The sequence below is a fragment of the Oryza brachyantha genome, chromosome 3, assembly GCF_000231095.2.
Source record: "Oryza brachyantha chromosome 3, ObraRS2, whole genome shotgun sequence".
Lineage (NCBI taxonomy): Eukaryota > Viridiplantae > Streptophyta > Magnoliopsida > Poales > Poaceae > Oryza > Oryza brachyantha.
The window spans coordinates 8,325,022-8,351,354 of record NC_023165.2 but is presented as its reverse complement, the minus strand read 5'-3'; the positions used below and the strand labels follow the sequence as shown (position 1 = coordinate 8,351,354).

General features: G+C 41.2%; 5 protein-coding genes across 7 annotated transcripts; 3 read left to right on the top strand and 2 right to left on the bottom strand.

Moving 5' to 3' along the window:
* Positions 1–712: 712 nt before the first annotated feature.
* Positions 713–3,571, bottom strand: LOC107303928. The gene is made up of 2 exons (XM_015835325.2): positions 3,227–3,571; positions 713–1,149 (listed from the first exon to the last, which is right to left on the bottom strand). Exons 1-2 carry the CDS (start codon positions 3,333–3,335, stop codon positions 881–883), a joined length of 378 nt encoding a protein of 125 aa, XP_015690811.1. The 5' UTR covers positions 3,336–3,571; the 3' UTR covers positions 713–880.
* Positions 3,572–4,838: 1,267 nt separating this feature from the next.
* LOC102712978 (pentatricopeptide repeat-containing protein At5g02830, chloroplastic) lies at positions 4,839–12,499 on the top strand. Of its 2 annotated transcripts, none has more exons than XM_040522658.1 (12): positions 4,839–5,441; positions 6,668–6,755; positions 6,961–7,165; positions 7,994–8,101; positions 8,385–8,495; positions 8,633–9,187; positions 9,730–9,795; positions 9,884–9,964; positions 10,590–10,687; positions 11,039–11,240; positions 11,478–11,538; positions 11,644–12,499. In XM_040522658.1, exons 1-12 carry the CDS (start codon positions 4,919–4,921, stop codon positions 11,952–11,954), a joined length of 2,409 nt encoding a protein of 802 aa, XP_040378592.1. In that variant the 5' UTR covers positions 4,839–4,918; the 3' UTR covers positions 11,955–12,499. The 2 variants fall into 2 exon arrangements, with proteins under 2 accessions (XP_040378592.1, XP_015690809.2); XM_015835323.2 differs by having other exon boundaries at positions 8,385–8,549; positions 11,644–12,498.
* Positions 12,500–13,038: 539 nt separating this feature from the next.
* On the bottom strand, positions 13,039–19,081 carry LOC102712711 (DNA topoisomerase 6 subunit A3). Its single transcript, XM_015834364.2, has 10 exons — positions 18,761–19,081; positions 18,517–18,667; positions 18,366–18,411; positions 17,873–17,932; positions 17,387–17,423; positions 16,674–16,753; positions 16,508–16,599; positions 16,338–16,398; positions 16,163–16,198; positions 13,039–14,872 (listed from the first exon to the last, which is right to left on the bottom strand). Exons 1-10 carry the CDS (start codon positions 18,969–18,971, stop codon positions 13,484–13,486), a joined length of 2,163 nt encoding a protein of 720 aa, XP_015689850.2. The 5' UTR covers positions 18,972–19,081; the 3' UTR covers positions 13,039–13,483.
* Positions 19,004–23,835, top strand: LOC102701523 (uncharacterized protein YKR070W). 2 transcript variants are annotated; one of them, XM_015834862.2, is made up of 12 exons: positions 19,004–19,505; positions 19,984–20,019; positions 20,483–20,556; positions 20,663–20,703; positions 20,834–20,905; positions 20,990–21,191; positions 21,396–21,491; positions 21,599–21,666; positions 22,073–22,093; positions 22,181–22,274; positions 22,534–22,617; positions 23,127–23,835. In XM_015834862.2, the coding sequence occupies exons 1-12, from the start codon at positions 19,274–19,276 to the stop codon at positions 23,184–23,186; spliced, it is 1,080 nt and encodes a 359-aa protein (XP_015690348.1). In that variant the 5' UTR covers positions 19,004–19,273; the 3' UTR covers positions 23,187–23,835. The 2 variants fall into 2 exon arrangements, with proteins under 2 accessions (XP_015690348.1, XP_006649887.1); XM_006649824.3 differs by having other exon boundaries at positions 19,007–19,505; positions 22,073–22,274.
* Positions 23,836–24,532: 697 nt separating this feature from the next.
* Positions 24,533–25,573, top strand: LOC102701245 (50S ribosomal protein L10, chloroplastic-like). The gene has a single exon (XM_006649823.3). It carries the CDS (start codon positions 24,602–24,604, stop codon positions 25,271–25,273), a length of 672 nt encoding a protein of 223 aa, XP_006649886.1. The 5' UTR covers positions 24,533–24,601; the 3' UTR covers positions 25,274–25,573.
* Positions 25,574–26,333: the final 760 nt, after the last annotated feature.

The following is a 26,333-nucleotide window of genomic DNA, read 5'->3' as shown; positions in this document are numbered from 1 at the left end:
TCACTGGAGAAACAGTGCCACAATCCATACGGAAGTCAAAATTTGGGCATTGTTCTACTATTAAGAAGACGAAAGGAATCCTTTTCGTTGTACACAAAAGGAATCCTTTTCGTTGTACACAAAGATGACAAATCTATTGCTGGACTTAATCACAGATGCTGAATATAAAGATGTCACGACCAAGTCTTCAATATTACATGTGATGCCCTGACCATGTTTTTTCCAGATTCGCATTTCATCGAATCGTTTAACTATAAGGTATGGACAGACTCTTTTCTATGCCAACAACATAAGCGACAAGCGCTAATTATTTGGTAGACAAGAAGGTTAGTTAAATAGCTTTACATCTAAGCAAGATTCCTGTTTATCTAGGCCTTACTATTATACAAAGCTAATGGACTGTCTTTTGACTTAAGATTGTCTATAACAAAAAAACGTGCTTCATATGGGCTCATCAGTTTACATTAGGCGCTTTGCACATGTCCACTTGCCCAAGCAACTCCATTAATAAATTCTAGTACACACCATTGCTTCATACGACTGAGATACCCAATGATCACCACCTGCAGTAACTCAGTAAGAAACGTGGCTATGCATTTTTGATTGAGTATTGATCAACATGATATTCTACTTAGTCTCAATAATAAAGGGATGTAATAAAATTCCACAGAGGAGCAAATGCAAACACAACACAGAGAAATCCAGCAAAAGAAAGTGAAAGATGCACTATCGTGGTCTATCTGAATGCTATTGAAGCAATAGAAAGCCATGGTACTATAGACTACAGTTGGTATATACTGATATACAAACACATGTACAATACAGACATGCAAGTAGAATGTTTGTCTTACAGCTCACCTGATGTCTGTCACTTCTTCAGTTACTTGGCTGGAACAACTAATGTATAGATTAGCAATGTCAAGACGATGATAATTGCCCCTACCAAGGTAAATGTTGGACTTGTCCACAACATCAGGTTAGACCTCTCGGTTCTTCTGATTGGATCGACCTCTTCTGACAACGGATACTCACTGCGTCGTGGGTTCCAGCTCACGTACTTGTTTGGCGAGAACTCTGAAAATAGGGTCTTCTTGCCTTTCTTCTTAAATGTAGACCAAGCCTTGTCCCAGTCAGTGGATGATGTGTCACCTGACAAGTCAATGGACATGGTTAGCCAATAAACCATACTCCTATATTGTTTCTAGAACAATCCTACCTGAAAATTGACAAGTAAAAGTGCATAGTTTTTCCTTTTTACTGCATAATTAGCGTACTTCAACATCTTAAAAAAATGAACAAAACAAAAAAAGGTAGAAGAAGTGCACAACAGTGCAGAATCCCAAGATCAAATCCACATGGTACTTCAGGAAAGTCCTTGTTCAATTGACTTCGCTGATATGGGGTCTGCACATTGACTGTTGAGAGATCAACTAAATCAGAGCAAGGATTGAAAACAAAATTTCCAGCCTCATCTTTTCGTTTCTGGTTATGCTTACAAGCCCAAATTAGAATTTTCAATCATAAATTTGGAGTTGATTTTGAGTTTTTTCCATTGTAGTTTATTTTTCAGCCTCGACTTTTAGATCAGCAAGAGCACGTATATAACATTTTTATTCATATTATTTTTTGTTTGCAAATATGTCGTTTTAGTTTTCCCGGAAAAGACCAAACGATCACCCCTTCTTTCAGTGCCCCTTCAGACAAATATGTTGCCATGCTGGACACTTGGACTACCATAATAATGTTAAGAGTAAATTGGAGGAATCAGTTAAACATGTAATCATTTTGCTATAGGAATTTCATAGATCTGAAATACAAAGGTTCCATGGAAATACTTGGGACACTAAGCCCTATTATAATCATTTAAATGTTCACAATATGGTTGCATTACTTCAGACCAACAAGGAATATTCTGCTCTTCCTTTTTATGAAGCCAACAGGATGAAACTTCTTGCTCTAACAGACTCTCTAGTTTTAACTAATGCTTCTTTCCTTTTGTTTCTCCTGGACTTTCACTTATTAAGAAATATTTAGAGCACTCAAATATTTATATACAAATTTGTTCAACACAAATGGATGATCTCTTTGAGCATGGCACCCCTTGAAAACAACTGGTTGTGTGAACATAGTGATTTTTCATCAAATTCTAACATTCTTTTCTCCTTTAATACTACCATCGAAGTCCACAGGTTTAGCAGTAGCCTAGTATCATTTTATATTATACGATTTTCTTTTCCAATCTATCCTCAAGAAATACATGCACATCACATCACTCAATAATCAGATGGATGGACAAATGACGCCAATACCCAATATTGACTAGTTAATTATGAATAAACAATTGATTTTTATGGATTATGAACATAAAGGATATCGTGAACTCCAGATGTAAAATCCCTGATTGCAGAAACACCTGATAACATGCAGGGATTTGGCAATCAAGTGTGCCTTCTCAGAGCAAAGAAGCAGTTGGTTTGTTTGGCAAGGAAGAAAAGTTGTTTGCTCTTCTCGAGATAGAGAAAAACTATCCGGAACAAGGAACTAGTGGAGGCGTGCCCAGAAAAGAAGAGAAATGCTAGTGTGAGCTAGAAGCCGTGGTTACTTGGTGATGGTTGAAAAAGCCCAGGTTTGCAGGTTTTGCGCGATTTAAGGTCTGTTAAACAGGGTTTGTAAAAATGTTCCCACACACCAGATAGCAATATCGCAGCAGCAAACGCCTACTCACAGATCAAGTATACAAGTATAGGATTGCACACTGTTTCACTCAATTTTGAGGAGGAGGTAAATGAGTGCAGATGTAACAAGATCCTGCAAAAGCACAGTATCCGCCTTTTACCATCCAAATAATAATAGACGACTCATGTTCCATGATCGGCATAGTTCTATTCATTACTTAATTTGTGACCAATGAATGCAAAATTGCACGCAGGAACAAGAGCCATCACTATGCTCGAAGTCAATAGAAGCGAACTATGCAAGTCTTGTAAGAGGTGTTCGTGTTACCCTGCTTGAGTGACGCAGATCATATCCAACGATTCTAATTGAGTAAAGCAGACAATTGTAATCTGATGTGACGCCGGGCTAACACCGCAGTATTCCTGAGCACGGGCACACGCATAGATGAGGGCTAATCGGCAGCGCCAACCTAACAGCCTACTCCCACAGCGGCATTTCAACAAGCAGTGAGCAACCCAACGTAAACTACCATGGCTTCGCATATTAATACCTTTGTCGCTGCCGCTGCCTTTCTCCGGGGACCCTCGGGAGCAGCGAGGGGCGGGCGCGAGCGCGGGACGCCGCGCCAAGAATCTCCCGGAGCCCAGCAGTATATCCATCTTCCAGCTTCCGGATCCGAGATTCTTTTCACGCCTCTGTTCCTTTCGCCGCCGCGCTGAAGTTCTCTCCCCTCCCCTCCGGGGATTTTTTTTTTTTTTTATCCAGGTGAGATGATGTGGAAGAGAAGAGTCGTGGCTGGGGAGATGACTCGCCCAAGGCTCTCGCGATGATGCGGTTGCAATAATCGCCTCTCCTCCCGGTTGCGTGGACGCAGAGGAGAGGAGGCGACGGCGACTCCGGTGCCGTGGACTGGTGCGCCATGTTTTTTGGCTCTCGATTTTAGCCTTGTTCCTAAAATTTTTGTTCAAAAACATGGTATTGAAATTGTAGACACCTAAATAAAACATTAAATATAGATAAACCAAAAAACTAATTACACGTTAAGAAATCTTGAGACGAATCTTTTGAGCCTAATTAGTTCATGATTAACCATAAAATGCTACAGTAACCAACATGTGTTAATGACGGATTAATTAGACTCAAAAGATTCGTCTCGTGGTTTCTAAGTTAGCCGTGAAATTCGTTTTTTCATTTATATCCGAAAACCCTTTTCGACATCCAGTCAAACATTTAATGTGACATTTCTTTTAAATATTTTCTCAATCTAAACATCATCTTTGGTCGCGAAGCAGCCGTCAAGCCTTCTTTCGGGTAACGCGGTGGATGGGCCGGGCCGCGGACTACTGATCCAGTCCGCATTCTGCGGCAGCGGCGAACGCCGCCGTGCCGGACTACGGTGGACGGCAGAACGCGGCTGCACTGCCGAGAAATTTGCTGTTCTGCCACGGTCAAAGGTGGGTTTTTTTTTCTATTTTTACCATTTCAGATTTAAGTTTTGCTAAAATGCCATTATTAAATAAGACCGCTCCGCTTATTTGTTATTTTCTCTATTTCTCATGATTTGAAAATGTTTTTATATTTTTTTATGTGTTGTATGACAGTTTTGCCTCCTTGATGCTCACCGGCGACGGTCACGATGATGCCAAATCTGGTCCTTTGGTCGTTAGTGCCTCTAGCCGCGTGACCACATCGCTCATCGGCTCCCATGTCACGAACCACATGTCGTCTGTGTACATTGTGGCTTATTCCGGGGGATGCGGTGAGGCTCTACTTAAACAGCTGTGACATCGAACGTGTCCAATGACGTCAGCACGAGGCTAGTTATATGATGTGGAATGAGTGGTGTCTTTTAAAAACATAACATCTTGACGAACAAAACACATAGAGAATAATACCATAAGATCAGAGATAAACTTTAACGCTATCGTAATTGCCGTCAACGAGTACCTCACGTAAAACAATCATGCAACTTATAAAAAAGAAAATTATTTTCAAATAGTAAGAAATGAAAGAAAATAGCAAACCAACGTAGCCTCCTTCGACAATGGTACTGTGTCGAAGCCCAAATTCAAAATAGCGAAAGAAACTAAACCCATGATGGCATAATACTATCAAATTTCTCGCACCTTCACGCACCGTCGGATTCCTATCCGAACGAAAAATATCTGAAAGCCAAAAAGAGACGCGCCTACGGCGCCACTCAAACGGCTCTCCTCCATCTCTCCAATCCCACCACGCGGCCATGGCGTTGGCCATGACCTCCACCTCGCCGCAACCGCCGCCTCCCTCCCACCGCCGACGCCGCCGCCGACGCGTCCTGCAACCGGGGGCACCCAGTCCGCGCTCCAGTTGCAGGCCCAGCCCCAGCCCCAGCCCCAAAGCCAGGGCGGCACTCCCGCTCCTCTCCGATGTCGGCCGAGACCCCACCGCCATCAAGTACTACTCCCGCGTCGCCTCCAACCTCGCCGGCGCTGGGCGGCTCCGCGAGTTCCTCCTCGCAGCCGAGGGACTCCGCGCGGCCTCCGGGGACGTTGGCTTCGAGGGGCGCATCAGCCGGCGCCTCCTCTCGCGAGGCGTCGCCGCCGCGCTCTGCGACCGCGGCCTCCCCCACGTGCTCGAGTTCCTCCGCGACGCCGACCGCGTCGGGATCCGCGCCGCCGTGATGCTCGATGCTGACGCCTACGATACCGTCGCGGCGGCCTGCCGGCTACTGCTGGGCGAGTGCAGCATGACGGAGTTCGTTGAGGCCGTGGAGGCGCTAGCTCGTAATGTCGTCGGACCAAACCTCCATTTTTTTTAGTATTGCTCCATTTATTAAACGCGATTTTGTTCTCCATTTTCGTACTCACCAATAGTAATTTCTCTAGCCTCATCAGTGTCTGGAAGTGGGTTTAGTTGGTGTGTAAAGCTAAGTACTTATGTTGTGGTTCTAATGTAAACTTCACCACACTCCACAGTTCATTTATCTGTTTGATTTGATTGGTTATGTTTATTTAGTCGTACCATTAGCTACAGCTGCTGCTTTAAGTCATTTGTGGTCGATTAGTTAATCATCACATATTCACATGTACTCTCATTAAGTAGCTTTTGTTCATGATGTTTACCTACTGCATTATACATTGGTGTGTGTTTCTACTGATTTTACTTTCTAGGAGAATAGAACTGTTAGTTAGACTAGTATCAGTCATACCGTGTTTCCCATTTACTGTACGTTTCCCATTGTGTTGCTTTTAGTATGATATACTAGTTAATATGCACTGTTTCTTCAGTTTAATGATGCTATTCTTTTCATATATGATTAATATATTATTGATATACCTATAGGGTTATTTTACAGTACACCATACTAGTGATAGAAATCTAACTGTTCATTCGTGTGGGTATTTTTGTAAATGATGTGATTATTTCGGATACGGAGATGTGAGATTTTGGTTAATCCTTTCACATATCCTAAATTTCATCTAACAAAATTACATACATGCCATGATTTTTCTCCACAATACCCTGTACAGGTACATACTACTTTTGTATACAACCCGCACTACGAGAGTGATTTTATTAGTATAGAGTGATCTCAACTGTTGGATTACTAGTACGAGCCACTAGCTCTAGTTCTATTTAAAATTGCTCTCTGAATTTGTATGGTAGTAATCAGTAACATATTTTCCTGGTATGCTTGAGCGTGGACATGTTGTGACCCTTAATGTTTGCTGTTGGTTTCTTTGTGCATTCTGGTTGTGTATTTCTCAATAATACTGCCATGTGAGTATGATTAATTACTGATGGACTGCGATCACCTACAGGTTATAAATATATAGTATGTTTTATCTTGTTTCCTGTACAGCATGCTTCCTGATTCACACTCAACACTATTCATGTTTAATTTGTTTGTGGATTCTTCATACCCCATGTTTTGGATGTTTATATGCTGTTTTGGTTTGAGCTTGAATCTACCATTTTAAGGTTTTCCTTTGTTCTTTGGATTGCCTAGAGTGTGGATTCTTTGTTCAAGGCATTGTGGATCCGATGGATGTACTGAAAATATTTGTCAAGAAGCGTGACCCAAATATGGCAATAAGGTGAGGCTGCCTGTTGCATATCTCTTCATCATGTGTTGACTTTTGATAATTTACCCAAACTATGATAACTTCAAGGTTGTTTGTAATATCTGAGATACTTCCCATGAAGTGTTCTGTAAATCTTTGCAAACCATTAATATTAGTATCAGATGGCATAAATTCTTGGTTATCTTGCTACCTGCTGATGCATATATTTTTGATGTAGGTATGCACGCATATTTCCTCAATCCCAACTTTTGCTGTGCAATACAATGGAAGCGTTTGGGAAAAGAAAGGAATTGAAACATGCTCTAACAGTCTTTGGGGCACTCAAGGATCAGTTTGGAGGTCTCAATATGTTTGCATGCCGAAGCATAATTGACATATGTGGCTATTGTGGTTCTTCTGTGCAGGCTCGAATAATATTTGAGGTATGAGTTATCCCTTGTGAAATTGTGATCATGATTTACATTTCTCCTTGATTAAGTAGAAGTGAAAAGTTTACAGGAAAATTTATGTGAAAACATCTCATACCACCATAAATCACATCCATGTGAAAACATTTGAAACTACCATAAATCACAAGTGCTTTTAACATGTTCCCGTTGTGATTTATCAATTCGGAAACTCCTTTCATAAATCAGTTACTCCCTTTGTTGTACCAAAATATAAGGACTTTTAGAGTCTGGCACGGGTATCAATGAGAAAAATAAAATGATGTGAGGGATGGTTGTGATTGGTTGAGATGAGAGAGTAAGTGGAGAAATTAAATAAAAGATGACTGTGATTGGTTGAGAGGAGGAAATGTAGCTATATTTTGGGTCAAAATTTGAATGCTAAAGGTAGCTATATTTTTGGATGAAGGGAGTAGATACTAGATAATATGTTCCTAACCTATTTTTAGGATGTTACATGAAAGAGTCAGTGCTCCCAAAATCATGTCAGTGGGCAAATATGAGCCATTTTTAGGGGGAAATCAGCATATATTCATTAGAGGTGGCTAGAAAAGTTGGACATAACGCTTAAGTCTTCCATTCATTCCCTTTCTTCCATTTTCCTTTAAGCTCTTACATCTATTTGTCAGTTACAACAAAAAGGGGAAATCACAAAAAACAGGGAAAATGAATACCTAACTACCTAACAGGTTTATATCCAATAAAATAGAGAAATATTGCTGTTTAACCAACTATTTGTACACTGATGCTACACTAATTCAGCTAGATTCAACCTTCTCTCATGTCTGTTTGACTTCTGTGCAGGGGCTTCTTGCTGATAAGATTACACCAAATGTCTATGTCTTCAACAGCCTTATGAATGTGAATGCCCATAGTTTCAGCTACAACTTTTCAGTCTACAAGCATATGCAAGTAATGCACCTTCTACCTTCTTGTTGCTGTCCATAGGTAGGCCATTTTAAGCAAATTCATTACATGTTGCATTGCAATAGTCATTGCTTTTCTCCTGTATCTCCATTTTTGAACCCATATTCTTCCTTGCTATAATCTGCCCTTTTCTTTACAATTTTTACTTGCTATACTATGTGCATTGTGCATTTGGTCAGGCCTTTCATTTTTTTACCTTAATTTGTAATGAGATAGCTTTAGTTAAAGTGCAGTGTATCTTATGCACCAGTTTACTCCATCAATGCAGAATCTTGGTGTCCCTCCTGATTTGACATCATATAACATTCTTCTGAAGACATGCTGCAATGCTAAGGAGTATAAGTTGGCTCAAGAAATTTATGAGGAAATTAAGAAAAAGGAACGGGACGGTCTTTTAAAATTAGATGTTTTTACATACAGTACAATGATGAAAGTATGAAGGTTAAGTTGTTGTTTTCCATTAGTTTTGCTTCCCTTTTTATGGTTTCCAGAGTTTTTTTCTCTTTTAAATTCCAGGTGTTTGCAGATGCAAAAATGTGGAAACTGGCTTCCAACATCAAAGAGGATATGCAAACAGCTGATGTTCGTCTTAACCTAGTCACATGGTCATCATTAATCAATGCCTATGCAAATTCTGGTTTAGTTGACTGTGCCATAGAGATACTTGAAGAAATGACAAGAGATGGCTGTCAACCTACTGCCCCATGCTTCAATATTATCCTTACTGGTTGTGTTAACTCATGCCAGTATGATAGAGCTTTCCGCTTGTTCCATGACTGGAAAGAATATGGAGTCAGGATATCTCTATCTCCTGAACAGAAAGGTTGTTTTGGCGACAACTTCACATTCTGTGAAGAATATACAAGTAACAGCAGTACTATGTTAGTGGTTCCATTTAGGCCAACAGTTACAACATATAATATTCTCATGAAGGCCTGTGGCACAAACGGAGAACGTGCAAAATCTGTAATGAATGAAATGAGGCGAAATGGCCTTTGCCCGGACCTTATTAGCTGGTCTATTCTGATGAATATTTATGGTTCGTCCCAAAACAGGGACGGAGCTATTCAGGTTATTACCAGAGCTAAAGCTTGAAGTTGATATTTTGTGTGCACACTATATGCTGATATTAAATTTGCCCTAATAACTCCTGTTGCTGTAACTGAATAGGGTCTTGTCGTTCAATGCCATGTTGAAATTTTCCATTCTATACAACTGACTATGCCTCTTGTAGATTCAATGTGGAAGATCTTGAAGTATTTTATTTGTACAGTTAAACAGTATTCTTGTTTTTTGGGTTTCCTTACAAACAATCCTTCATCCTTCTCCCATCTATGGATCAAGTGCAAACTATTTACTACATAGTAGTCTAAATTGAATTCCATAGATTCGCATTTCAATGCTTTTCATGTTCTATCCTACAATAAAGATTACCCCTAAAGAATTCATATGCAATTAGATATGAATTATGAGAATTGGCTTAGAATTAAACCACTTTTTATAGGTAAATATAATATGTTGCTTACTATGCTTGCTAAATGTTATGATGTTTTTACCTTATAGTTTATTGCAGTTGTTTGAACAATGATGTTATCCTTTTTGTTTGTGCTCAGGCACTCAGAAGAATGCAACGTGTTGGAATGAAACTTAATGTCACTGCATATACTGTTGCTATTAAGGTTGGTTATTAGGTAACATAGTGTACCCAGTTAAGATTAAAAATGTTGCAGCTTGCCAGTAGGATTATGTTTCATTTTTCTCTTACAGGCATGTGTTGAAAACAAAGGTTTGAAGTTGGCACTGCACTTGTTTGAAGAAATGAAGGCACAGCAACTGAAGCCCAATTTGGTGAGTCTTAGAACGTATGTAAAAAACTGACAGTTATCTTTTTTTCAAATGACAAAACTGTGGTGCTTTGTGATGTTAAAATTTGTAAATTTTGAGTCTTGTTACCCATGACTAGGCACCTGATAGGTTCTATTTTCTGTGCAGAAACTTGTTTTATTTTCTGTACTAATATGATCTCTTTGACCTGTTCATTCTTATATGGTACTAGCATATTGTTCATACGTTGCAACGGGATTTTATTAAAAATATCATTACATATTATTAAAGTAGAGCTAATAAAAGTGGTTTGATATATAGGTCTTAGTTATTTATTTTTCCTTTCAAAAAATATAAGGGAGTTGGTGGTGGGGTAGGTGGCAGATTTACCACCACTACTTTTTATAGGAGTAGAGATATTTGCTGCTTGAGTTGATTGTACTCAGTTCCTTTGTGATCTTGTCTTGAAATCTCAGTGTAATTATTCAGGTTGATTTCTTGATTAATGTCTATTGGTAGGCAATAGGATATGACACATGGCATACTTGCTTTTAAAAAAAAATCATTTTATTGTTAGATAATACTACTATTGCACTTTTGAAGTTTTACTCATACACGCAGTTTACTAAGTTTCAAGTTTTTTTTTCAGGTCACATACAGAACTCTTTTGACAGCACGAAATAAATATGGATCATTACAGGAAGTCCAGCAATGTTTGGCAATCTATCAAGAAATGAGAAAGGCTGGGTAATGCTGACTAGAACATCTTTAAACAGTTTCTTTGTCACTCTTTGAAGTTCCTCTAGATTATGTTATAACCTTATTGCTTTGAGAAAATGGTGATTCATCAAGGAGTAAACAAAAGGCTTAACTTTGTACTAGATTAAAAAAACAAGTTTGAGCATACATGATTTTTCATTACAAATATATCCTAAATGTAAATCTCATGTATAGGTGTTCGCTGTCTCTAATTCTGTTGTACCACTGTAGAAAACATGCTGACAATCTAATGGCTGATAGAATCGTACTATCACTACACAGGGTATGTCTCTGTAGGCTTCTTCCTGGTTTTAATTTTTTGCAGCTGACCCATGACAGGTATCAAGCAAATGACTATTACCTCAAGAATTTGATTGTGGAATGGTGTGAAGGAGTTTTGTCTAGTGGTAATGGAAATAGAGAATTGTACCAGTTGGATCAGAGGAAAGAGTCATTCAAACTCGTTCTTGAGAAAGTGACAACATTCTTGCAGAAAGATGTTGATCAAAACCAAACTGTCGATGTTCGTGGGCTTTCAAAGGTAATTTGGCAACTATTACATATGATATGGTTTTTTTGTTTGTTTTGCGAAAATTTACGAAAGGTCCGCTTACCTTTTCCAATTTCCAGCCCACAGACCTTACAAACTGTTGCAAACTCTCATCTCACATGAATATGATGGCTTATTTTGCATGAGAACATGCCATGCTTTGTGTTCTGCCACACCATCCACTACACAGTCCATCCTTATTCATGTACTCAACTACATGTTTCACAGGTTGAAGCTCGCATCGTTGTTCTCTCAGTTCTCCGGAAGATCAAAGAGAAGTATATACTAGGTAATGTTCAGCTATGTCAGTTTACGGGCATTACAATCATTATCTAATAGAAAGACTTTTGCTGACAATACTTCCAATTAAACCTTCCCCTCTTACCTTGAATAGGACGAGCAGTTCAGGATGATGTGGTAATCATCACTGGTAATGGGAAGGCGTCAAGCACCAAGGCCGAAACTAGTGTTGTCGACGTGGAGCATGCGATAGTTGCTGTTTTGACGGATGAGTTGGGCCTGGAGGTTCTAATTGGGCCTGGAAGCCGTCCCGCTTCATCCAAACCCACAGTTCCCGCTCGTTCTAGGAGTCATTTGGATCAAGCTTCTAAACATTTTTCCAGGAGACCGCAGGGGATGATAAAGATCCCGATCAACTCTCTGAATCATTGGTTGAAGAGGAAAGCTGTGAGGACTGTACAGTGATAGTTCCCCAGGAACTTTTGCAGTCATCCTTGGGATAAGGCGGTGTGTACACATATACAGCCATACAGGTTGCTGCTCCTCAGTGACATCAACCCAACGCGGTTTCATATGAAAGGATTTGTGGGTTACATAAGAAAGGATTAGTGGATGGCCACTGGAATGTGACTGCTCCAGGCCATCCAGATTCCAGATGCGCTAAAAACATCAGAATTGAAGTGCTTAGGTGGTTGCTGTAAACTTGTAATCACTGCACTTCCATAGAAACATAAACATTTTGACCGAGTACAATGAATTATACTCCACTTCATAGAAATTGAAGTCTATTCACTCATGATCTGAAACCTGATCGGAATAAGCAACATTCTCCTGGTGCTGACATTTTTCTCTGAGATTAACTGAGCAAGTGAGAGTACCCCATAGCTGCACTGTTGTATTGTACCTCTTCGAAACATGTCATGATGTGCTTGGTTGCATAGAATAGCTCCAGCTGTAGACTGATCCAAACATTGAGCTAGCATATAAATGCTGAGATACATTGCTTTGAATAAGCTGCATTCTAATCTTACGAGAGATTTTAGATTTTTGCAGGCATCTTTCTCAGACTCTTAAACGGTACATTTTATGCAAAAGTTTTCTATATAAAAATTACTCATATGATATTTTCAAAATAAGATTTTCACTTTATACTAGTTAATTCAGTCGTTTATACCTTCAAATAGCTATCACAAAAATCAAAGAATCCACCAACCTCATCTATCTCAAACATGTTCTAGGATAATCTCTCAATTCTAAAATATAAAACACAATTACCACTAACATAAAGACCAAGAAAAATTTATAACCACATCTTCGTTTGGATTGCCTTTGTGCATATATACATGCATATAATATGGTTGGATGCTTTGATGATGAATAATTTTAAACAAATCAAATTTAGCGGAGAGATGTGCTAGTTAATACATACCTGCATGCGCGCCTTATAATTGGACAATGAAAAAAGTAATTGCGTTTTATATTATAGAACAGAGAAAAAGCTATATCTTATATTTTGGAACATAAGGAGTACAGAATGAGTAGTTGGGCGGTTTCAAGTTCCAACATTCAAATTTCCTGTCATTATACTTCGCTTTGGATACATGTTGTTCAGCAATCGTTTCCATGTTGAACATTAGTGAATACACACAGCAGCTTTTGTTCAAATTTATAGTGACACAAGGAAATTTGTAAATCCGATGGTACAACAAGACAATTGATCTTGCTATCAAGGATCATCCCAAAAACTACCATAAACTGCGATTTGGCATGCATTTTGACCCAACACCTTGGAGCTGCGTTTCAACTTCGAGTCATGGGAGAGGTTGTTCCGTTATGTATGCAGACTGCAGAGTTAAACTAAGGTGCACTGAATACTGATTACCGATCCTAAAAGGTACATTAATTTAAATCAAATAAATCTAATGCATACAGAAATAGTCAGATAAATGCAAGAAAATTCACCTATCCATCCATCCATATGCTCAAATGAGTTCTCAAATCCAGTCCTGCTGCTGCAGCTTGAGAGGTAAATAGACTTCAGTGAGGTATTGGAACCCAAATGAACTGAGAGCCTGTATCTCAGCCTTTTGCCTCGTCCGCAGCATCGTCTCCAACTCCTTCACCCATCCTTCATTTTGCTTTACAAAGTCCTCTTCAAGCAGCTCCTTTCCCACCTTGATGTCGTGATCAGTCATCGGAAGCCGGCACTGCTCCGGCACCCGATACTTGTCCAGATCACTTGGCCGCACTCCGAGCCACTTGATATCCGGCGTCGTAAGGTTGGCACTGTCATATGACATGTTCTTGGAACCGCACATATACACTGACAAGATCTTCAGGCCATATGGGTCGGAGTCCACCAGTGCCAGCACCGGCAGCTTCAGCTCCACCTTAAGCCGCCGCAAGAACAACCGTGTGGCGACATCAGGCTGCCCCTTCGCCGTCAAGATGATGCACGGGAAGCGGTTATAGAACCGGTCCTCGGCGAGCCGCATGAATGCGGCGTCCTTCTCCACCAGCAAGATGAAGAGAGCGTCGCTCTCGATGCCTGACACCCTGTCGATGTTGGGCGGGATGGCCTTACCGCCGACGCCCATGCGCGTGCAGTCGATCCGGTCGCCGTCGTCGGCGAAGGTGAGGCGCCCGACGACGACACCCTTCTCGGACGCGACGACATGGAGGGAGGAGCGGGTGCAGCCGAGCATGCAGGAGACGTCGTCGAGGACGGCGTCGGACTGCGCCTGGTCGCCGAAGAGCTTGACGTCCGTGTAGAAGAGATCACGCTTGGTGACGTGGATCCCCCGGCGGAGGACGGCGTGGACCAGGGAGAGGACGCGCGCGGTGATGGTGGCCTTCCGCGCGGTGGCGACGTTGGCGAAGGGCCTAGCGGACTCACGGCGGACGAGCACGATGCGGTCGAGGTCTGGGAGGTAGACCTGGTTGGAGGAGGCGCGGGAGGGCACCGCGAAGGAGAACCCCCGGCCGGACAGGATGCTGCGCGCCGCGGCGAGGACGAGGCGGTTGATGCGGGATGTGACGGAGGCGGAGTCCTGGTCGGCCACCACGATGTAGCTGGCGGCCGGGTCGTCCTCGGCGAGGGCCTTCGAGGCTGAGGACGACGACCCCGCGGGCTTGGATTTGGAGCAGGCGGACGCCAAGGAGCGGAGGGTGGCGAGGATGGAGGCGTCGGGCCGGAGCTTCGTGCGGAGCGACTCGGCGTAGGACGTGGCCGAGGAGACCCGCGGCTTCTTGGAGGCGGAGGAGCCCGCCGCGGCCCCGGCGCGGCGCTTCTTCTCCGACATGTCGAGGGATTCGGAGGCGGGGGCGCGGGGAAAACTAGGGGATTTGGGGAGCGGCGGAGACGGCGGCGGGACGCGGCTCAACTAGAGACACTGTAGTGTGGGCGTGTGGCTGCAGCAGAAGCGGAGAGGGATTGGGCCGGAAGATTTTAAAAAGGCCAGATGGGCTGGTAGAAACACTGAGGTTCCTTTTAGCAACAAGTTCAGTAGAGATCCCTTAACTAAGCGTAAGTCTGTCCCCCCCCCCCCCCCGAAAACAGAAATGTGTACTTCTAAAACTCACATAAACTACTTAAAACAGGTCTCTAGTCAGCATTGACTTATTTTTCATCCAGTTTTACTGACGTGGCATATTCTGGGTTCCACATGTTAGTTTTTTTTCCTCTTTTCTTCTTTTCTTTCTCTTTAGTTTTACAGTTAAAGATCTTAGACAAACTCGGTGTTAAGTTGAGAGACCTCCCTTGAATATTTTCCTTTTAAGGGAATGTGCCTTTTATATTGACATGGTATAGTTTTATAAACTTTATATGGCGGGTTGAAACTGAAAAAAATCGCAGAGATTATTACTCTGGGAGAGAATAAATAAAGGTACTATCTTAGAAAAACCTTGCAGCTTTATTAGGTGAAGAAACTATTAAATGTAACAGTAGGATAGTTATCCGTAAAATCTCGTTGTAATATGATGGTCTAGAAATAAAAAATTATAATATAGTTGTAGTATAATTATAAATATAATAATACACCCTTCGTTTGAAAAATATAATGTTAGATTTCTACACTGTCTCCAATCTTATTTTTTGACTATTATTTTGTTTTATAACATATTCTCATTTATCAATAACTATAAAATTAACACCATATAAAAATATTTTCAAATACCAATAGAATGATACTGCATGCATAAAACAAAATGACAGAACACATATTGTAGCTTAATAATTAACCAAAAGTTTCAAATATTGATTTTGTGGAAAATAAGTACGTCTTATATTTTCAAATGAAGTACTATAGCTACATTTTAAAGTTTTCCACTCAAAAATCTTGTGATGGATTTTTTTTTGGAACTTACATAAATAATTAAACACGAGGTGCTTTACCTTAAAAAACAATCTCTATTTGCACTGCTGTTATTAATATGTTTCGATAGACCTACCAGTTTCAATTCCTGTGGCATGCATCAGAGAAATATCGTATTGCAAGGTAGATATACATACGGTGACATATATAACTTGTGTGGTGAATATGTACATAACATGCTTTTACTTGACAAAAAAAAATTACATTCACGTGTCTTCTAGGATTATAGGATTGGAGGTTAATAGAAATGATCCATAGTAAGACACTAGTGACCTAGGAACAGCAAGCTTTCAACACATCCTTCATATCAGGGTCATCTCCTGCTTCTTTGTCCTGTAATAAAAGGTTCAAACATAAAACCGCACTCAGTGATTCGGTGCCCATCGTATGATCGTATTGAAGACTTAAAAATGGGATATAATGACACTAGGCTTTCTAAATTCCCTAAAAGAAAACTATTCTTACAATTTACCTTGTGAATATATGAAATATTGTCGATGCCTGGTCCTGCAACAAGTAGTCCCCCTTGATACCTAAAAAGGAGATGAAAACTATATTACTCGATCTGAATTCAGACCACAAAAGGTCAGTATTCAAAAGGAATGACAGTTACAGAAATTGTAAGCAAGGACGCAAACTTACCATCCACCTTTCGTTCTGGTAGTCTTTTGGAATGACAGTTCCCAATCCTGCCTGTATCCTTCCATGTATAACTGTACAATTTTCAGACCGGCCTGTGGAAACAGATATTTATGTATTTGTTGAAGAGCAGTAACTACAAAGGAGAAATTTGTCCAGCAGAAATTACCGATGGAGTAAATGTGGAGAACAATCCAAATGCAAATTCAAGGGCATTATATGACGAGTGACTTGGATCAGCGTATACTTCTGCATTGTGCAGTCACACATCGTTATCCAAAATAGAATAGTTGCCGTGTTGTAACACAAATGTAAATCAGAATCCACATTTAACAGAGTCAAATGACTTCATGGAAACTGAGGGATGCAGACAATTTACATTTTCTAGAGAGATGGTGGAAAAATGTGATCTGAATGACTACCAGGAAACAAAGTGTTACATCGACTAATCTAACCTTATTGGACTTGACATTTGGTAAGTGGTAACATACTAACATGTGAAATTTGAGCTACAGATAAGCCAACAGTAACCAAACATACCAATATCTAAGGAGCTAAGTACACAATAATTCAAAGTAACAGTTCCATAATCTGGTAATCATAACATGATTTCATTTGCATGCAACATGGGGGTGATTCTAAAAACTAAAAAAATTGCATGAAAAAGGTATATGCACTTGTACCTCAAGGTCTAAGTGGACCAACTTTTAAGATACAGAGGAACGACAATACATTAACATCAATACTATCATAAAAATGAAGTCTGCACAGTTTATTTGATATTTTCTTAACATTTTATTTCATGTGTATACTTGCATGTTTTTCATTGTTATCGACATAAAGGTCAGAAGGACTGGAGTAAAAATAGTTCAGAAAGATTACCTCCTTTGAATTTGGTTTGATTATAAAATGCCTTTGCCTGGATTAAGAAATAAACAAATTTCATCAACCACTGGCAGGCTTGAATCGAATCCATCAAATAACTAACTAAACATATATAATAACAATTTTATGCAAGTGTGCAACTGTTATTCAGAGGTTGCAGAGCACCTCAAGGAACACCTAGTTTGCTTTGCACAGGAATAATTCAACTTGAAAGTAACTACTTATCATCGGCCATTAGAATGACAACCAAACTAATAAAATAAACACACCAACTCAGATAACTGCATACCAAACTTGCTCATGAATCAAACGACACATCTATTATTCAAAATCACAAATGCCCCTGAAATAGGTACCAATCAATACATACAATCATATAGATAGCACAATAATGCTCACTTCAGGAAAGATTATGTTTTCCATACCCTTCAGATTATATTTTGTACACAGAAATAATGAGATGCTTACACTGTAGAGTAATACCTGTTCAACAGTACCTGGTCCAATTAAAACAAGAGCAACCCCTGCAGCCTCCATTGCATCCTGGATGAGCGTGTAAGTCAACCGGAATTAAAGGTAAGACTTTTTGAAAAATGAAGGTAGGAATTAAGATAGACGGAAAAAAAACTCAACATAAGTTAAATCAACAAAATATTATGAAAGCTCGCAAGCTACAGAAAACAAATAATTGGGAACTAATATCATATAATTTCACATTAATTAGATTAGAAATGCTTACGCATTGTCTAACTACGTACAAGGTACAATTACTTGGATTCCATGAAGGGACTGAAACATCAACTCAGCAGGTGTCATCCATAGCATTTGAAATGAAAAGATTTTATGTTCGTTTAACAGGATCTGGTAGTATGCATCTGTTTTATTTTTGAAAATAGAGGAATTCATCACTTCGAGCATTTGATGTATTTCATATGTTCCTAGGAATCAGCAGGAAAGAACCAGTCACCAAACTAACCTGTTTAGCCGCAAGAAGGTCGGCCCTCTTCCGGCACAGTACACACCTGCGAACAACCAGCAGAAATCATGAATCATCTTACCATCTCAGCCACGCCCGATCGCCCAATGCACAAAAAAATAATTCGGGCAGAATCAGCGGGCATGCACACCCGAAATGGCGGGCGAAAGCAACGACGGCCTTCCTGTCCTTCCACAGATCAACTATGGGCACCGCCTTTCCGCTCAGATCGAACACCTCCACCCCCCGGAGAGACTTCGCGAGCCCATCCACCGGCGATGCGGCTGCCTCCGCGGCACCCTCTGCACATACCATCGCATATATCAGCGAGGCGAGGAGGAGGCGCCACATACTCCGTGGGAGGGGAAGGAGGAACGCGGCGGCGGTAGACTTACCGACGGCGTCGGGCTTGGCGGCCGCCACCGCAACAGGAAAGCGGAGGCGACGCTTCGGCTGCCGCCGGTAGAGTAGGGAGCCGCCGCAAGGTCCCCTCGCGCCGAGGAGGCCCGACGCCGCGAGGGGCGTCGCAGACGGTCGCGGGCTGCTGGTGCTGGTGGCCACCTGCGGCACCGGCACCGGCACGGCGAGCGGCGCGCGCGCGGCCATGACGGTGACGTCAAGCTTGGATGGAAGCTACGTGGGGCTTCGACGGCCGAGGCGTGGTTTCTGCGGCTGTGGCCGCGCCGAGAACTCGAGCCTCGGAAGGCGAAGCGCACGGCGTGTGGCCCACATGTCAGTGAGGTGGGGGTGTAGAAGAAGCAGACTAGAACTCGCCACGCGCGCACTCGTGGACGCCTCGTCGCGGGCCGCGGATTGGACTTGGGCCTCACGTTCGCCGGAGGCGAAGAGAAGACACGGTGACAGTAGTAGTGGAGTAGAGGAGAGGAGGTGGCGGCGAGGTCGGCGGGATGAGGGGCTTCCGCGCGGCGCTGGCCCGCGCGTCGGCGAGGTCGCGGGCGGAGCTGCAGGCAGCGCCGCGCCGCCACCCGTCGGATCTCGCCCACCGCCTGTCCCACTCCGGAGCGGCGCCGGCGAGGCCGTCCTTCGGCATCGCCTTCGACATCGACGGGGTCATACTGCGGGGCCGCAGCCCTATCGGAGGCTCGCCGCAGGCTATACGCCGGCTCTACTCCGAAGATGGTAACATCGTTCTTCCCAAACTCTACTGCAATACTGCATTGGTGCATTTCGTCAAGGAAGCATGTAGGTATCAGAACTATGTTGAGTGCTTCGTTGTACTTGTATCGCCGCATGCGATGAGTTTTAGCATTTTAGGACGTGATTACATAATTCTTGTCTTCGAAGCATATTGTCAAGCAGGTCTTTCGCATTGAGCATTGGCCTTGTCTTGCATTATTTTCTCGCAGATTATATCTGAAGCTTAGAGTTTTGAAACACGCATAATCGGTTTTTATTATACAGTATATATTTTTCCTTTTTCATAAGGGTGATCAACGGTTTTAATTAGAGTTTCAGAGCTTTCAACTCTTAGATACAATCAAAATGTCGTATTGGAACCAAGTTAATCATAAGAGATATTCGTACTGTAAAACCAAGTTAGATCTATAACGTCTGGTGTGTAAAGCTTACAGATAGCCGATCTTGCTTCTTTTTTCAGGTTCCCTGAAGATTCCGTTTCTGTTTTTAACCAACGGTGAGTACTTTACTATTTCCTATAAACATGTGTTTTTCCTGTGATGATGATCATTGATCCCATATTAGTTTCAAGTGATATATTGATCCCACTGTCTAGACTAATAATCAGGTATTCAGGCAGCAGGCATGTCCCCCTATTGTGCTGACAATCTTTTCATAACTAATATACTGTGTGCACCTTATTTCTTACTGTAATGGAAAATAAATAGTTTTGTTAAGTTTTGCACTGTTTGATATATATCTTGTTGTTTTCTACTAAGTTGTTACCTTGGCTTGCATGAAGATCTTATTAGGAATTGGGTAGCCGGAGAGAATGGTTTAATGGTTAAAAATGTTTAATGCTGGGGATAATTTTGATATATGAAATCTATTTAAACTGCTAGCTTTTCATATCAGGTACATATGGTCACCACAACTAAGGGTTTGTGCAGTATGGTAATCTGATGCTTCCTATTTTTCAGGTGGTGGTGTTCCAGAGCACAAAAGAGCCCTGGAGCTAAGTGAGATTTTAGGAGTCAATATCTCTCCAACACAGGTAACTGATAACTAATATAAAAAATTCCATCCCTTTTCTCTATATGATAAGATGTAAATATGTCAAGTTTCTATCTTTGAAAAACTGAAAATTTCTGATGGTGCAGGTTGTGCATGGTCATTCTCCTTACAGAGAGCTGGTGAATCGGTATATTACCATTAAATTACATATTAGCTATATTTTGGGATGGAGGGACTATTTGTGATTCCACCTTTCCTAATTTTTCATTAACATGTTGGAACCTCAAGGGAACTGTGCCTTTTTCATGTTATTGCAGCTTTGAAAATGACCTCATTATCGCTGTAGGAAAAGGAGAGCCTGCAGCGGTGTTGGCTGAATATGGATTTAGGTAATTCTGGGTGCTTCTGTTAGAACTTCAGGTCAAATATACTGTATATATTTCTCAACACTCATGGTTCTCTTTCATTTGCAGAAAAGTTCTATCTATAGATGAGTATTCGTCATATTTTAGAGAAATTGACCCATTAGCTCCTTTCAAGAAATGGATAGTGCCACAAGCAGACAATCAAAACTTGATGTCTGAAAAGGTGCACCCATCATATGATGTTTTTGAAGAGAGAGTTAAAGGAGTTCTGATTGTTAGTGACCCTGTCGATTGGGGAAGAGACCTACAGGTAGTATTTTCCATGTTTTGTTATTGCAAAAGAAATCCTCTCATGCCATTATTTTGGCTTTGTATAAAATAGTAAATGCATGAGTTCACACTCTTATATGAAACATGTATGTGAATAAACATATCACATGAATGTTTTTTTAGTTGAAGTGTCTGACATACAGGTGTTCAGTAAGTCAAGATTTTGTTCATTTTAACATAAAAGGTACTCTGTGACATCTTATCAACTGGTGGACTTCCTGGAAGTGGAAGAAGAGATCAACCTCCTTTGTATTTCGCGGCTGATGATCTTGAATATCAGGTAATATACTGTATTAAGAATGAATCAATTCTATGAGCTTGTTACTGTTTCAGTGCATACATGCAATAACCATTAGGAAATTAGTAACTTATGATCTCCTATGGTAGGCAGCATTTCCTTCTGAGCGTCTTGGAATGGGTGCTTTCAGGATAGCACTGGAAAGCATCTTCAATCAGTAAGTTTTTATATAGAGTAAATTTTTACAAAACCATAAAACTACAGATTTAAGGGATTTAAGGTGTCGTATCATAAAACTACTGATTAGCATCAAATTTATCACAAAATTATAGGTTTTAGAGTTTAAGTTCCTAGCACTAATGTTACGTGGTGCTATAGATGTTTTAGTTTCGGGATTAAATTTGTGTTAAATATTTAGTTTTTGATAATTTGCTAATTTTATAGTTTGTGGTACTCCATCTTAAATATGTAGTTTTAAGATAAATTTGGTGCTAAATCTGTAATTTTGTGACAGTTAAGTCAAAGTATTTGTAGTTTTGTGAAATTTAACCTTTTATATATATTGGAGTCTAGGAATATATATGTTGAATACTTATGCATGTCCTGCTAACTTAAATTTGCAGAGTTAATGATCATCAGCTAAAGTACGTATCATATGGGAAGCCTAACCCTTTTGTGTTCAAGAATGCGGCAAACATACTTGAAAAACTTGCTATTTGCATGCATCCAAGTTCACCACCGGCAAAGGAAGTAGAAGGCCATCGGTTCTCTACCATCTACATGATTGGGGATAATCCTAAAGTTGATATCAATGGAGCTTTAAAGGTTAGCCTATGATAATTCTAAGAAAATCACTGCATAGAACAGTTGATGGTGTGATGCAATTTTGTAGTTTTAAGTACATATTTCTGAAGCTGAATGGTTAGCATATAATCCTACAAATTGATATACCTTGTTGAATGACAGTCATCTACTTTATATTCCTTCGCTCTTTGCTTAGCTCTTACAAGTAAAACAATAACAAGTGATGAACATGTACTCCCTTTCTTCCTGGAAAAGACTGACGTTAAGTGACACTTTGCAGGCTGGACCGCCTTGGTCACCCGTTCTCACGAGGACTGGCGTATTTAGGGGAAAGGAAAATGATTCACAGTATCCCGCGGATTTGGTATGTTATGTTTTATTGCTGATTTTTTGGTTGAAACTTATAAACACATGCATTGTTTACGAGTATGCATATAAATGCTTGTTTACACCCTCATCTTTTTTACTCTCCTTATGCTTATAAGCTAAAATTTGAATTATCAACCTTAAATTTAGAGTTGATTTGTGTTTTTTTTTCATTGTAGTTTATTATCGTTAAGAACATGTATATGAAAGTTTTATTCATAATTTATTTTTCATTTGCAAATGTATCATTTGATTTTCTTTTTCGCTTAATCTAGTACATGTGATATACTGATATTGTGGCCATTAAAAATGTCGGTCTTGGACTATTGTTGGGGCACATGCTTGTTAGTGATTGGCTGTCATCTGGTCAAAAGCTTATCCTTTGGTGCAATTTTAAACGCAGTGTCTAGGGGAAACTAGAAGCATCAGCAATCCATTGTCGTGGTCTCATGCCATTATGTTCATTAATCTGCTTGTTGTTTTATTTACAGTTGTTATGCAATGCAGGTTGTTGATACTGTTGAGGATGCCATTAACTGTATTTTGGAAAAGGAATGCATATTGTGACACTTGTGCAAGCAAACTATGCATGCTCTCTTCATGTTGTTTGTCATGCATCTTGTGCCACCATTGTTTTGTGTAGCAAGTTTGGAACAATTATTTGCTGGAGTTCCATCTCTGATTCATTCCACTAAAACAAATTGGGACATCAGAAACATTAGTGGCTGGAGAAGATTTATTTTGCTGAGAGATAGGCAGGACAATCTACCTGTAGAATCGTCAGAGGTTCAAGGCAGCGGGGCTGAAATTGAATTTCAGTAATTACCAATCAGCGGGGCTGAAATTGAATTTCAGTAATTACCAATGACACTCTTATATGAATTGTACTTCCATTATCAAAGCCATCATTTCGCTCTATTGATGCTTTGAAGTTTACTCTTTGTGGTGGCCCCGCAAAAAAAAGATGCTTTGAAGTTTACACGATTTATGGAGAGAATAGTAAGCGTTGGATGTTCCGTTTGGTCTTGCGTGAAATTGCATTGAGCATATCTACTCTGGAACATCTCCAGACTATAGCATCAGAGCAGCTTCACCTGTTGCTTGCTTGATCATCACAGCTGTTCCACCCCTGGCATCCTTGCATTGTTTCATGGGCCATGTTTGGTGAGGCCCCGTTTAGATGATAAAATTTTTTGGGAGATGTCACATCGACACGTATGGTCATATATTTAAGTATTAAACGTAATCTAACTACGAAACAAATTTTAAATTCTGGTTGGAAACCGTGAGATGAATCTTTTGAGTCTAATTAATCTGTCATTAGTACATGTTGGTTACTGTAGCATTTATTATGGCTAATGTACTAATTAGGTTTAAAAGATTTGTCTTATAATTTTCCCATAACTGTGTAATTAATTTTAATGTTATGTATATTTAATGTTTTGTTTTGATGTTCAAAGATTCGATGTGATTTGGAAACTAAACAGGGTCTGAGTTAAAATTCTGAAAAAAAAAGCGGTTGGTCACCTTCTTGGAATCTGAAAAACTAGAAGTTTGTCTGGCATTTTTTTGATTCTATAGATACCTATTCGTAGAATCTGAATTGTTTGGTGAACTTAAAGATAGAATTTGCAATTACCAGAGACATAAAATAAAATAAAAAAAAGCTCTGGAGAATTTTTTGTACTCTAGCTTATTTTCAGCTGCTCCAAGGATCAAGATCGAACGGCTAGGAATCCATCCTCGAGCGAGGCCAATATCAATAGAGAGAACTTCTTTCTGAGTTCTGACCGAGCGGACTCCACCGAATTACCGAAGTATCTCCACCACTGACAACGGGGTCCCACGTAATCCAGTGATCCACGTAGACCAAGTCCACAGGTGCCCCCCTCATCTTCCCCACAGATAAGCTCTCCCACTCCACTCTTTCTCCCTCGCCGTCCTCCCCGACCCCAACCCGCCATAGCTTCCGGCCTCCGAAGATGGAGACCTCCTTCCTCCGCACCACCCTCCCCACCGCGAAGCCGCTACCGGCGTTCCAGGCCGTAGCGCCTGCGGTGTCACTCCGACCCCGCCGCCTCCCGCTCCGCCGCTCCACCATCCGCGCGGCCATCACCCGCGGCCGCAAGGAGGACACGGTGGCCGCCGTCCGCGAGCAGCTGGAGGGGTGCTACCTGCTGGCGGGGATCCGCTACGAGGGCCTCACGGTGAAGCAGCTGCAGGGCATCCGCGACTCGCTCCCGGAGACGTGCCGGCTGCTGGTGGCGAAGAACACGCTGGTGGGGAAGGCCATCGAGGGCACCCCCTGGGAGGCGCTCAAGCCGTGCATGAAGGGGATGAATGCCTGGCTCTTCGTACACACCGAGGAGGTCCCCGCCGCGCTCAAGCCCTACCGCGCCTTCCAGAAGGAGGAGCGGCTGGAGGAGACCAACGACTTCGTCGGCGCGGTGTTCGAGGGCAAGTTCTACGCGCCCGGGGACTTCAAGGCGCTTGAGACGATGCCCAGCCGTGCTGAGGTCTACGCGAAGCTGCTCGGCGCGCTGCAGGGACCCGCGATCTCCGTCGTTACCACGCTTCAGGCGCCGGCGAGGGACGTCGTATCCGTGCTCTCGGCGTACGTGCGCAAGCTCGAGCAGGAGGACGGCGCCGCCTAATGACGGCTGGGAGATGGTTGTGGCTTCGTTTCTCTCGTCGCACACATTTCTTGTAGAATTCCTGTATTTTTACTGCCTCCCATTTGGATTGAATCACAAAAGTTTTACCTTTTACAATGTATGCGGTATGTCTGCTGGTCTCTGTTACTACATATGATTACTGAGTTCTGATGTTATTAGGATTGGGTTGGATACGTAGGGAATGCTTGCTCCAGACTAGCGTCTTGATGATTTAATTTGATTTGTACATCAAGTTTAATAGAGTTAGGGGTAATGGCAATGCACAACTGGAATGGTTACTAACCACTAGTGCTTGGGTATCAGTATCATACATCAGTCAATTAGTGCATCCAGGTTTGCAGCAAAGTTGTTTCAAACGGTATGCTGAGATTTTGTCAAATCATAAACTTAACTCTGCTCTTTCTGTTAACAGCAAAAACATCCTTCAGTGAACAAAAAGTGAGTCTGCTGCATTTAGTTTTGCAGACCATGCAGATAGCCTCACTCCACTAATAGAACTAACATAATTCAGATTTTAGCAACAGACTAACAGTAGTTAGAGTTCGCAATTCTTCTGAATTAGCTTCTGCATCTTCCTGTTGCTCACTAGCTCACCACGTACCTATTTCGTACTGTCATTTATCTGAACGTGCAGTTGGCTTAGAATAAAGTTGCTTGTTTATTTAATACTACTGAGTATCTGGTAATCATAGTATTGTGCTAAGGTTTTGTACTTGAGTGGTAGTTGCAGTCTTGCAGAACAGCAGAAGTGACTACCAGGTATGTGAATATGCCAATATCACTCGTTCAATGGATAAGGATGCAGACGGGTTCTTGAGAATACAGAGGAAAGCTTGTTAGTAGCAAGTTGCAGTCTTACGATTGTGGATTTGCTTTGGTATTAGAAACTATTTCTTGGTCCATTCCTGCTGATGTTGATTTTCGGTTACTATAAATACATATTCTCACAGTACCTTAGTATCTAATTTAACTGTCTGTATGCTAATATAAGTGATTGCTTCTAGCAACAAATTGTGATTTGGTTGCTTAGGATTTACTA